Source organism: Cetorhinus maximus, chromosome 18 (genome assembly GCF_964194155.1).
Source record: "Cetorhinus maximus chromosome 18, sCetMax3.hap1.1, whole genome shotgun sequence".
Taxonomy (NCBI): Eukaryota; Metazoa; Chordata; class Chondrichthyes; order Lamniformes; family Cetorhinidae; genus Cetorhinus; species Cetorhinus maximus.
Window position 1 is genome coordinate 69403072 of NC_135896.1, and position 13705 is coordinate 69416776.

The window sequence follows — 13705 nt, forward strand, 5'->3', positions numbered from 1 at the left end:
CTATATTTGAATCTGCAGCTGCATGTAAGAATTTCTTTACACATCTTAAAAAACTTCATAAAGTCGAAACCGACGTGGGGAAGTCAAAACAGGGTGCCAATTTATAAATATTGTTAAGTGCCATTCGTCATAACTCAACCGTCGTAAAGTCGAGGACTACCTATATTCTCGAGTGAAGTAAAGATATTGGGGTAATTTTAAATTTCGTCTTGTCTTTCTGATCTTACAATTTTAATGCTAGGAATTTTACTCACAGGGTTGGATTTCATCTCTATTAGGTTGTCTAAGACACGAGTCACTGGCAGATTCTGTAAAGGAGATAATCAGAAATACATTAGTTATAGGCTATGAAGAATGGCAGCAAAATATTCATAAAGGTTCCAGTCATTTCACTGAACTCCTTTGATTAAGATTTTTTATTAATACTAGTCTCTACATTATATGAACCACAGTATTCTGACATTAAAAAGGTTATATAAGGATTACATCATGTTATTTGTTCAGTGTAGATATCATCCCACATCAATGGTACAGTGAATGGGCTGCTGACATCTACCATAACTTCCACTGCCAATGTCTCTCCAAGAAAAAGAAAATAAAGCAAAATAAAACTCTCTTGTCTTAAATCTAATACACACCACAAACAGCAACAACTTGTACTTATTCAGCACCATTAATGTTGGAAAATATCACAAGGCACTTCACAAGGGTGTTACCAAACAAAATTTGACACTAAGCCATGTAAGGGTGTAGCAGGACAGATGACCAAAAGAAGCATCTTAAAGAAGGAAAGAGAGGTAAAGAGTTCTGAAATTCCCTCCCTCTATAAGAGAGCTGAGAGCTTTGGCAGCTGATGCCAATGGTGGAGTGATTAAAATTGGGAATGTTTAAGATGTCAAAATGTGAGGAGCAAAGATATCTCGGGAGATTGTAAGGCTGGAGATTTTAAAGGATCAAAGCCATGGGGGAAATTTGAAAACAAGGATGAAATTTTAAAATTGAGGCATTTCTTAACCAGGAGCTAATTAAGATCAGGAAGCACAGGGGTGATGGGTAAACTAGACTTGGTGCGAATTTGGACTTGCGTAGCAGAGTTTTGGATGACTTCAGGTTTCTGAAGGTAGAACTTGGGAGGTCAGCCAGGAGTGCATTTAAATAGTCAAGTCTACAGGTAACAAAGCCATGGATAAGGGTTTCAGCAGCTCTGTTTCAGCCTCAGATAGTTGCCAGGGAGAGAGATGGAGTCAGTGGCCAGGGACTGAAGACAATGGCTTGGGTCTTCCCACTATTTAGTTGGAGGAATTCAACAAGCTGTCTGACAATTTAGAGGCTGTAGATGTGGAAACTGATGCTGTGTTTTCGGATGACATCACCGAGAAACAGCATGCAGATGAGAAATGGCACTGGTTGACCGGGGGGCGGGGGGCACCAGAGATGAAGCCATTGCAGGAAGTGAAGCCATTGCAGATGCCTCTAGCTATGATTAAATAGATAAAAATGGAAGCTGCTGAGTGCAGTCCACGTAGCTGGACAACAGAGGAGAGGTATTGAAGGAGGATGATGTGGTCAACCATATCAAAGGCTGTAGACAGGTCGAGAAGGATGAGGGGGCGTTAGTTTACTTTTGCCACGGTCAGAGAAAAATGCATTTGTGACTTTCATAACAGCCATTTGCTTTTTTCAACATAAGAGAGTAAGTGATTTGCTACTCTCTAGATCCGGTCAGAAAATTGATTATTCACCATTTCTTGAAACGTTTTATGCACAATTTTGTGTTCAGGCAGCAATTCTGGCCATGTGAGGTAAAGAAATCCACAGGATGTGTTCTGCTTACTCATGGCCACTTGCCAGAATTAGAAAAACACAAGCAAAGCCAATCAGCATTAATTTATTTCATTAAAATTGTGTTATCCCATGCAGTCGCTTAACTGCATTCAAGAGAACTTTTTTAAGCCAGCAGGTAACAAGCCCAACGAAAGGGGGTGGAATTCTAGATTTAGTCTTAGGAAATGAAACTGGACAAGTGGATGAAGTAGCAGTGAGGAGATAGTGACCATGATATAGTTAGATTTAGCATCATTATGGAAAAGGACGAAGATAGAACAGGAGTAAAAGTTCTAAACTGGGCGAAGACAAATTTTATAAAGTTGAGAGATAAACTACCGAGAGTGGACTGGATACAGCTATTAGAAGGAAAATCTGTGTCAAATAATTGAGAGATTCTTACGGGCACAGTGTAGACATGTCCCCACAACTACTGCCAAGACTAGAGCCCCCTGGTTATCCAGAAGCATATTGGCCAAGATAAAGCAGAAAAAGAAAGCTTATGACAGTCACAAAAGACGTAATACTGTAGAAAGCCTAGAGCAGTATAGAAAATACAAGGGTGAAATAAAATTGAAAATTAGGAAAGCAAAGAGAGGGTACAAAAAAATATTGGCAGGTAAAATCAAAGAAAAGCCTAAGATGTTTTACTAGTACATAAAGAGCAAGGGAATAATGAAGGAAAAGGTAGGGCCTATTAAAGATGTACATGATAACTTGTGGGTTGATGCAGAAGATGTGGGCAGGGTTCTCAATGAGTACTTTGTCTCTGTCTTCACTAAGGAGAGGGATGATGCAGACATTCTAGTAAAAGAGGAGTGTGAAATATTAGATACAATAAGCATAGTGAGAAAGGAAGTACTGAAGGGGCTAGCATCCTTGAAGGTGGATAAATCAGCAGGGCCAGATGGATCGTATCCCAGGCTGTTGGAGGAAGCGAATGCTTTGAGGATCATTTTCCAATCCTCACTAGGTACAGACAAGGTCCCAGAGGATTGGAGCTCTGTGAATCATTATTTTAAAAAGGTGCGAGGGATAGGCCAGGAAATTATAGGCCAGTCAGTCTGACTTCTGTGGTGGGAAGATTATTGAAAACAATTCTGAAACACGGAATAAACCGCCACTTAGAAAGGTACAGATTGATCAGGGATAGTCAGTATGGTTTTGTCAGGGGAAGATCATGTCTTACTAACTTAATATAATTTTTTGAGGAAGTAACAAGGAGGATTGATGATGGTAGTGCAGTGGATATTGTCTACATGGATTTCAGTAACGCATCTGGCAAGGTCCCTAATGGCAGACTGGTCAGGAAAGTGAGATCTCATGGGATACAGAGGAAGGTGGCAAGTTGGATCCAAAATTGGCTCAGTGACAGGAAACAAAAAGGTAATGATCGATGGATGTTTTTGCAAATGGAAAACAGTTTCCAGTGGTGTTCCACAGGGCTTAGGGTTGGGGCCCTTGCTGTTTGTTGTATATATTAATGGTTTAGGCTTAAATGTGGGCGGCATGATTGGGAAATTTGCAGATGACACAAAAATTGGACATGTAATTGATAGTGAAGAGGATAGCTGTTGACTGGTTGAGTGGGCGGAGAAATGGCAAATAGAATTCAATCCAGAAAAGTATGAGGTAATGCATTTGAGGAGGGCAAACAAAGCAAGAGAATACTCAATAAACAGGAAGTTATTGAGAGGGGTTGAGGAAGTGAGAGATCTTGGAGTGCATGTCCACAGGTCCTTGAAGGGGGCAGGACAGGTGGACAAAGTGGACAAGAAAGCACATGGAGGTATTGAATACATAAGCAGGGATGTAATGGTGGTGCTGTATAAAACACTGGTTAGGCCACAGCTGGAATTTTGTGTACAGTTCTGGTCACCACAGTACAGGAAGGACATAATTGCTCTGGAGAGAGTGCAGAGGAGATTGACAAGAATGTTGCCAGGGCTTGAAAATTGCAGCTATGAGGAGAGATTAAGTAGGCTAGGGTTGTTTCCTTAGAACAGAGGAGGCTAAGGGGTGACCTAATTGAGGTGTACAAAATTATGAGGGGCCAAGACAGGGTAGACAGGAAAGACTTGTTTCCTCTAGCTGAGGGGTCAATTACCAGGGGGCATAGATTAAAGGTGATTGGTAGAATGATTAGAAGTGACATGAGTAAAAACTTTTTCACACAAAGGGTGATGGGCGTCTGGAATTCACTGCCTAAGTTGATGGTTGAGGCTGAAATGCTCAACTCATTTAATAAGTACCTGGATCTGCATCTGAAGTGCTGTAACCTGCAAGGCGATGGACCAGATGCTGGAAAGTGGGATTAAAATGAGCAGCTAGTTTCTTTTTTCTCTTTTTGGTCGGCGCAGACATGATGGGCTGAATGGCCTCTTTCTGCACCATAACTTTTCAATGGTTCATATGTCCATCTACAATATACCATAATCTTATATCTGTAGTTATTTCCTGGTGTCCCAGTTTTATTAACGTAATCCATGATAAATTCTTATGTCTACATTTGTGATAAAACTGTCTCTAAATTTTCACACAGTGATTAAATCCTCCCAGCAGCAGTGGTTCTGTAGCACTTTTAGTTTTGTGTCTCCTAGTTCTTCAAGCTGCATTGCAGAGAAACACCTATACTCCAAACAACTTTACTTCTCTCTCCTTCCAAATTACTGTAAGTTTTTCTAAGTATAAATAATATAAAATCAAAGCATTATATAATGGATAGACATTAAAATACAGACTCAATATGTCTATATGCCCTGACCCAGTTAACCCTGGTCTTTTAACTGCACTTCACCAGAAGACCAGACAGCAGATGGGATTTTTATGCCGCCGTCAGTTTTGGAACACAGGTGGAAGGGCTTTAAAAATTTGCTGCCGGGACCCGATTCCTGGATTCCAAACTCATTCTTGTTTCCGGAAATTTTTGCCAGCGCAAGATAAGGGCAAGGGTATTGAGCCCACATGCAGTACTCCCGCCCTTGACGGCTCCATTCCAGATGTAGGAATTTCAGACCACCTGCAACTTTAATGGAGTTCAGGCCAAAAAAGGCTTTTGCAAGAGACATAGTTCATAGCTCTTCAGATGCATCATGAACCATGGGCGAGCTCCAGTTGGGAATAAAAAACAATCAGGGCATTCAGCATTCCCTTTGAAAAACATTACCCCTCTTACCTTCTCATAAAACTGTCAAGCAAAAACAATGAAATTCTCATCGAAGAATCTTTTAACCCTGTCCAAATAAACAGAGGCATGGAAAAACTTCAAAGAAAGGTCAAGTTATCACGAGATAATAATGCTGTCAAACAAAACTAGCAGTACCATTTAGAAAAAGTGATGTCTGGTCATCTGTTCAGCTTGCTTCTGTTGATAGTGTTGCCAAATGGGCTCATTATGAATGCTTAGCTAAGTTCAAGAATGATGAATGGACTCAGCCCAGCAGGGATTCGTTTACACAGTTGCAAAGGGGATTGCTAGATTTGTCTGATTGTCAGCTTTATTACTTTGTAATAACTTATCTTTATTTGAAATGTTTTTTTCATTGCCAGTGTGTTTATTTGGACCAGATTAAAGGTTCCTTTCAATGGAAATTTCACTGGCTTTGTCTAATTCGAAGTTTTATGAGGGGGTAATGGCGGAAATTTTCTTCAAAGGAAATGTTGAACATCTGATTTTTTTTCAATTCATGAGCATTTCAAAGTCTTGCCAGTGTCTTTATTCTTCTCCGCCGATGCTGCCAGACCTGCTGAGTTTTTCCAGGTAATTCTGTTTTTGTTTATAATTATATTATTATTATATGGCTTACTGGTTGTGTGCTGAGTGCATACTGAGTGAGTGGCCACGGAGGGAGCATAGAGGGGACAAGGGAGATATGAGAGGGCTTGGAGGCGGGTGGGGCGGGGGTGTGTGTGTGTGTGTGGTGGTGAGGGATAGAGGGCTAAAAGACCATGAATACAACTGGGCTTATGTCCCAGTAAATGGAGGTGGGTCTTCTAACCTGCCAGCCTTGCCATCCACCCACTTCAGGCCTGCCTCTGGATACAGCAAGCCAGTATCCAGCCCATGTCATTCTCCCTAACATGAAAAAAAAGGGCTCCTCCAAGACAGAAACAGGATCGAAGGGTCGGCAAAATTCCTGACTCCCATTCTAGTCTCCTTGTCGAAAATCCAGCTCATGATCTTGACTCCCTTAGTACGTTACCACAATAGATCGACTATTCATAAGAAAAGGTAGAGGAAGCAATTGTAATAAAGACAATGTCTTTCATGTAACAATAAGCTACTTGAGCTTTCTGAGTCATATACAGCACAGAAGGAAGCCATTCAGCCCATCAAGTCGATACCAGCTCTCCATGGAGCAATCCTGTCAGTCCCATTTCCCTGCTCTATCCCCGTAGCCCTGCAAATTTATCTCATTCAAGTGCCCATCCAATTTCCTTCTGAAATCATTAATAGTCTCTGTTTCTGTCACCCACGTCAGCATTGAGTTTCAGGTCATTACTACTCACTGCGTCAAAAAGATCTTCCTCACATTTCCCCTGCATCACTTGATCAAAATCTGTGTCTCCTAGTCGTCACATCATCAGCTAATGGGAACAATTTTTCCCGATCTACCTTATCCGAACCTGTCTTAATCTTGTACATCTCTACTCGTACACCTTTTATATATTTATACATCTCTTCTCTCATTGTAGATACTATCTCAACACCAAGGTGAGCTTGCTTCCTTATAACTACTCCCAATCATTCTCTATTTATTATCAATTACACCTTCTTAGAAAGTGTTGTTAATGAAGTTACATGATATGCAAGTTTTTGTTATCATTTTGCATTTTGCCATCACCTGAGCAACAAGAAGTGGAGGATGAGGAACAGCAGCATCAACTAGCTGTTCGAACTCTGAGAGCAAAGCAGCTAAGGGCTGTTTCTTCTAATCCCACTCCTCCCATTCCCAATACACCAACAGTCTCACAATGCTCAACATCACCATCTAAACTTCTAAACTTCTAAAGGAAGTCAACTTCCTTTAGTTCAGTCTTATGAATCCTAACTACAAATGTGAACACCAACACCAAACTTAGAAAACAGAACCTTTATTTCAACAATTCAATTTAAAACTGAATAAGTTAACTGGAATAATTAAGAATCACCCTTATAGAACCCTTTCATGTCTGTCTTGTGTGCTTGATTACCTATCCTAGTGCTCCATGAGGTGCCTTATCCCCATTTAACTGTAGCTTGAGAGATGGAATGCACAGAAATTGAGGACATTTCAGGTGACCTTGTTGGGTAACCTCAAGCAGTTAGGGGCCTTGAAAGCTTCACTGCAGACTGCACCATTTGGCCCAGCTGGCTATGTGGCATTGACAAGGACACTGGGTAGCTGGAGTAGGTAGCACGGGTGCACGCAGGCTGTCCTCTTCAGAGGGGACAACAGGAGTCTGTCTATGGAGCCATATTTTCTCCCTTCTTCTAACTATGCTCCAGTTCTGCCGAAGGGCCATGAAGGCTCGAAACGTTAACTGATTTCTTCGCCGCCGATGCTGCCAGACCTGCTGAGTTTTTCCAGGTAATTCTGTTTTTGTTATGGAGCCAATGCCTGCTTACCTGGACTTAGCACTCATACAGCTTTGCACAAGAACAGAGTGCAGGAGTAATGCAATGTTGGGAAACCCCATCACTGCTGGAACCCACCTCTACCTGAGTCATGGTGACAGCAGTGTGAGCTTGCATGGCAGCAGTGTGAGCATCAGTAAAGGCTCAATGCATTGGGTGCCACTATTGTATTCATGTATTCAAATCTCCTGGCTTGTCTAAACTCAACTTTTCCTGCTTCATGTGCAATACTAGTTAGCAATAGTCAACTCAAATGCTATGAGGAACCCAATCAGAAGGGACAAAAATAAACTGACATGTCACACTGCAAATGTATAATTCTGTTCATTAAATAGGGAGCAACTTGGCACAATGTGGGGAGGGAGTGGGTTGGATGAAACAAAGCTTTTTGAGCAAAATAAAGTCACTTTTAATATGAATTATGCCATTTTAGTGCTGAAAAAATCCTTAAATAAAATTATCCTTACTTCCCCTTGTTTTTGTTCATCTCAAGTGCTTCCAGAACCTCCACTGTACTTTGTATTTCAGTGGCATGGCTGACTATGGACAGCATATTAACTAGTCTGCTTAGGAGAGGGAAATATGAATAAAACATATACTGTAAGATGTATGTGTTATGAAACCCATTCATTCTGTGTGCTATGTAGGCTTGCAGTCTGTGGAGATTATAACATTTAAGGCACAGGATGTTCCACTGCTTGTTACATTTGTTACTGCCTAGTAACAAAGGTGGGACCTTCTTGGAGTGTTGTGATAGGTCACCAGATCAGTTCAAGGGTCAGTGAACAGTCAGTTTTTTTAGTCAGTCAGTCAGCAAGTGTCCCAGGTAGGGGGCAAGGGAGGGGGACAGGGAGAGGTCCCAGTTAAGTTAAGGAACAGAGAAACAGGCTCCTAATTAAAGAAAGGGCAGCAGGGAGCAGACGTTAAGTGAAGTGGGCTCGGATGAAGCCCTGAGAGTTGAAGAGGGTTCAAGAGAAGCCCTGAAGATCCGAGAAGGCAGTCAAAGGTTGGTGACTCCATGCTGCAGGCCGCTGGGACAAAGGTACCCCTTTGGAGAAGTGATGTTCTGCTTTGCACAGCCGAAGATCTGAAATTGTGCTTGAGAGTTGATGCTTGAGTGTATTTGGAAATTTAGGGGAAAGTAAATCGGAAGGCGAGGTTGGCCATTGTTAAAGTTGTCCGTGTTGGCACGACTGTTGGAGAGAATGCCAAGGCGAGATTCTTCAAATGTGGAAATTGGAAACCCTCATGAGAAAGATGAAGTTTCAGTGAAATTGGTTGGCTCACAGTGTGACTAACGTCTGGATGGGCTGTTGAAAAATTCCTGGAATCCATTTTTGGTCACATCTGTAATTTGTATAGTGTGGTGTGGTGCGTTCAACCACAGCGGGCCTGTTAATTCACATATACCTCATACTTACCCTAAACGTTAGAGTATAAGATAGAAATTGTGAATTGTTATGGCTTTTTAAACTTGTATAGTATAGTTTATTTTTGTTTGTTCAAAACCCGTGAAATTTTGTCTTTCTTCGTTTAGCATCTTGAATCTCAACATTTGCCTACTTTAAACAAAACGTTATTGGTCCCTAATCTGATCTCCCCCACAACCCAGGGTCTGGCCAAGGATTGTAACATATGGATAAGGAACAATCAATTGCATCTTGAACTCTCCTACAATCTTTGATTTCACAACCTTATCTGGTAGGTTATTTCAAACATTTAATGCTTTTTCTAAGATCGGTTTAAAGTTTTCTTCTTGCTAATTTAAATTTATGTCCTTATTATGATCCTTTCATGTTATGATGGAATTAGCATGCTCCAGGACCTTTTGAGTTGGTGACGTTGTCCTGTCAAAAGATGCCAAGGACAGCGAAGGTGGAAATTGTTCAGCCTTTTCTCATGCTAGCATATATAGTTCAGGTCTCACCACTGTAGAGGAGCTTACTAAGGAGGCAGGCTTGGTAGACTCGTAGTTTGTGTCCTCAGTCAAGTTGCTCCACACTCTCTTACTTAGCTTGGATGTAACAGCTGCAGCTTTTGCGATGTGTTGATTTCAGCATCAAGTGACAGATTGCTGGTGATTGTAGACCCTAGATATCTGAAGATGTCAACAACCTCCAGTCTTACATTGTCAATGAAGATAGATGCAGTATGGCAACATCCTGGACGCTGACATTTATCTTCCTGGTGCTGATGGTCAACCCAAACGCATGACAGGCGAGAGAGTCTGTCCATTTTCCACTGATATTCCTCAGTGTGGAATGTTAGTGAAGCATCATTAGCACACATCAACTCTCTGATAAGGACTTGGTGATCCTTTTTCTTGGATCTTAGGTGAGCAACTTTGTACAGCTGTCAGTACTGGTATGTAAGTGGACACGCTCTGTAGATTAACTGAAGGCAAATGACAGCAGCAAAGAGAAGAATATGCTAAAGAGAGTGTCGATGCCAGAACACAACCCTGCTTTACCTCACTGTGGATCTCAAAAGGGTCCCGATATGTATTCCTGTCATAGCTGACCTTGCCCATCATGTTGTCATGGAAAGAGGAGATCACACTGAGAAGCTTCAGAAGGCAGCCAGTTTTCTCCAGCAGCTTTAATAGATCGCCTCTGCTTGCATGGTCGAATGCCTTGGTGAGGTGACAAAGGCAATAAATGGTGGTTTCCTTTGTTCACAGCATTTTTCTTGCAGCTGCTGGACTGAGGGGATCATGTCAATTATAGATCTTTCAGTTCTGAAACCAGACAGGGATTCGGGATATACGCATTCAACACATTCATCTTCAGTCTGACAAGGGCAGCATGTCAAATACTTTTCTCATGATGCTCAGCAGGAAGATGCCTCATTGGATGTTGCAATCGCTGTGGTTACCCTTCTTCTTATTCAGGGTCACAATCTTTGCATCATGCGTAACCTGGGGCACTGCTCCCTTCCTCCAGCAGAGACAGAGAAGTTTGAGAAGGTGCTATAGGAGTGCCGGTTTCCCATGCTTGATGAGTTCAGACAGTATAGCATCAGCACCTGGAGTTTTGCCTACAGCAAGCAAGTCAATTTGCTAAGCTCCTCCACTGTGGGTCTGATATCCAGCTCTGCCATGGAGGCAGGCTTTCTATCGTGTCCAGAGCATCCTTGGCGATAAAAAGTTGTGGCATCATTTGTGCTCAACAGCATTTATTTGCGCTCATTTGACATAAATTTCGCTCAAAAGTAATTATTTAGCCATCATTTGATATCATTTGCAATCAAAAGCTACCATTTGACATCAACTGACATCACTGTCATCAATTGTCATGAAAACAGTGCTCAAACATTTGCAACCAGCAAGATTACTTACCTTAAGCATTCTGACACCAAAAATGATCACTGAGTTTGTTCTCCATATTTCTGAAATTCTGCAGCTTCAAACACCCTAAAATGAGCTAACTTTAGAAAAAGCAGACTCTGTTTTAACATATATGTTTAGACAAGCTAGTTTTATGTTTTTCCAGCATAGTACACCCCTGCCCCCCCAACACCCCAGATTTCAGTTTTCTCCCCCATCAACCTACCCTTCCCCCCCCACCAGAGCAATTTTCTCCAGACAAACCCCCAGAATGCAGAAGTTTTCTTCTCCCATCTCCTCTCCGCTCCTCACCTCATATCCTCCCTCTTCTCTCTCTCCTCTATCGCTCGCCCCTCTCCACCAATCTCTCTCTTCTACTCATCTCTCTACACCCCACACCCGCCCTGGAGCGCTCAGTTTGCAGGGCTGGCCTGAACTGAAGTAACGGTGAAGGCCATTGCTGCAGCTTTCCAGCCAGTGTGGATATTGGTGACAGAAAGAAGTGGGTGTTTGGGTTGTGGAAGTCATAGGAGGGGGTGGAAAGAGTTGTTGGGAGAGAAGAAGAGTGTCATCGGGATCAGTGGGTAGGCCCAAGTCTGAGGGGATTTGGGGTATAGGCCCAAGACTTTGGGGGGTGGGGGTTGGGGGGGGGGGGAGAAAGGGTAGTGGGTGCGAAGGCCTGAGGCCTGAGAGTGGGAAGGTGGAGGGGGTGTAGGCCCAAGCTTGGGGTGAGTGGGGAATGTAGGCCCAAGGCTGAGGCAGGCGGGGTTGGCGAGGTGTAGGCCTGAGGCTGGGTGGGGGGCTGTATGCCTGAGACTTGGGCCATGTAGGCCTGAGACTGCGGTGGGGGTGGGGCAAAAAGTCATGGTGGGGGGGAGAAAATCATCGAAGGGGGTAGGGAGGAGAGAGTCATTGGTGGGGGGCTGGGCTGTTGGGAGGAGATTGGGGAGCGGGGCGGGGTGGGATCAAGGGAACCACCTGGGAATACAGGGGAGATCGGTGGGAGGACATGTTTCATAGGTTTGTAGTCCCTAAAGTTTAGAAGTTTGAGGTGCAATCCAATTGAGGTGAGTGCGCGATAAATTTTGGATATGTATGGATCTCAAGGTAAGATCAAAGGTTGGTAAATGGAGTCGAGGTCCAGATCATCCATAATTTACCTAACTGGTGACTCAGGTTCATAGGTCTAAAGGGCCTATTACTGTTTCCATATGCAGAATTTTCTGCGGGACCGGAAATTCCCGCACAAAGTCAACAGAACTTTTGCTGGTCTGTCAACTTTTCCGTCCTACCCATGACGATTTCCGCAGCAGGCAGGACCAGAAAATTTAGGCCTATGGACCTGTGTGTTCTCAAATATTACTTATCTACATATCTACCGCATTCTAAAATAAATATTCATTTGCCTTAAGAATGCTCAATAATATACATGTTAATTACTATTCTTTTCTGGTTTCCCCTTCGACCCCCAACCAATACTGGATGAGCAGAAATTTTCTCTAATTAAATACAGGGAAGACTAAAGCCATTGTTTTCTGTTCCCGCTCGAAACACTAATCCCAGCTTCTGACTGCATCCCTCTCCCTGGCAATTGTCTGAGGCTAAACCAGGTTGTTCACAACCTTGGTATCATATTTAACCCCAAGATAGGCTTCTGACCACATATTTGTGCCATCACTAAGATTGCCAATTTCCACATCCGTAATATCACCTTACATTGACCTGTCTCAACTTCTTTGCTGCTGAAACCTTCATGCACGCCTTTATTACCTTTAGGCTTGATTATTCCAACAGACTCTTCTCCCATCTGTAAACTTGAGGTCATCCAAACTCTCCTGTCCTTGTCTTAACTTGTATAAGCCCCGTTCACACGCTTTGCTCACTGAACAACGCTGGCTCATTGTAAAGCGACGTTTTGATTTTAAAATTCTCATCCCTGTTTTCATATTCCTCTATTGCTTTGCCCCTCCATATCTCTGTAAATTCCTCTAGCCCCACAACCCTCCAAGATATCTTCGCTCGTCAGATTGACCTTTTGAGCATCCCCAATTTAAATCGCTCTACTATTGATGGTTATGCCTATCTCGAAGCACTAGAATTCCCTCCCTACATCTCTCCATTTTGTTTTCTCTCTTTATGACCATCCTTAAAATATATTTGTTTGCCCATTAGAGCATTAAAAATATAAGGAGGGTCCCATCAAGCTTGCTCCACTATTCAATATGATCATGGCTAATCTTCATCTTCAACTTTACTTTCCTGCCTGCTCACCATATCCCTCGATTCCCTGAAAAACCAAACATCTGTCTATCCCAGCCTTAAATATACTCAATGACGGAGCATCCACAACACTCTGGGGTGGAGAATTCCAAAGATTCACAACCCTTTGAATGAAGAAATTTCTCCTCATCTCAGCCCTAAATGATCAGCCCCTTCTCCTGAGACTGTGCCCCTGCATCTACATTCCCCATCTAGGAGAAACAACCTTTCAGCGTCTACCCTCTCAGGCCCCTTCAAAATCTTATATATTTAAATGAGATCACCTCTCATTCTTCTAAACTCCAGAGGATACAGACCCAATTTACTTAGCCTCTCATCAACCCTTTCATCCCAGGGACCAATCTAGTGAGCCTTCACTGTACCATCTCCAATACAAATATATAAGAACATAAGAAATAGGAACAGGAGTAGGCAAATTGGCCCTGTGAGACTGCTCTGTCACTCAATCTGTTTGAGGTACACAGGCTGCAAGAACTCAAACCTGTTATACAGTTGCAAGGCAATTGCAACAGCGGTTCCTCCAGTGCTACTTCTGCCTCACTCTTACTCACACCCTCTTGTCCCTGGCCACAGACCAAATTTGAAGTACCTAACCTAATAGTGACTGCTTCCTGGAACAAAGTGTCCTGTTACTTTTCTCCCTCCCTGATGCATCGCAG

At 42.7% G+C, this 13705-nt stretch overlaps 1 protein-coding gene across 2 annotated transcripts in view; it reads right to left on the reverse strand.

The window, feature by feature from the left end:
- Positions 1-13705, reverse strand: part of scfd1 (sec1 family domain containing 1) — a 222859-nt gene that overhangs the window by 48060 nt on the left and 161094 nt on the right. For both annotated transcript variants that reach the window (XM_078562864.1, XM_078562863.1), the window contains exon 20: positions 255-308. In XM_078562864.1, coding sequence (XP_078418990.1) covers positions 255-308 — 54 coding nt within the window. The remainder of the gene's footprint in view (positions 1-254; positions 309-13705) is intronic.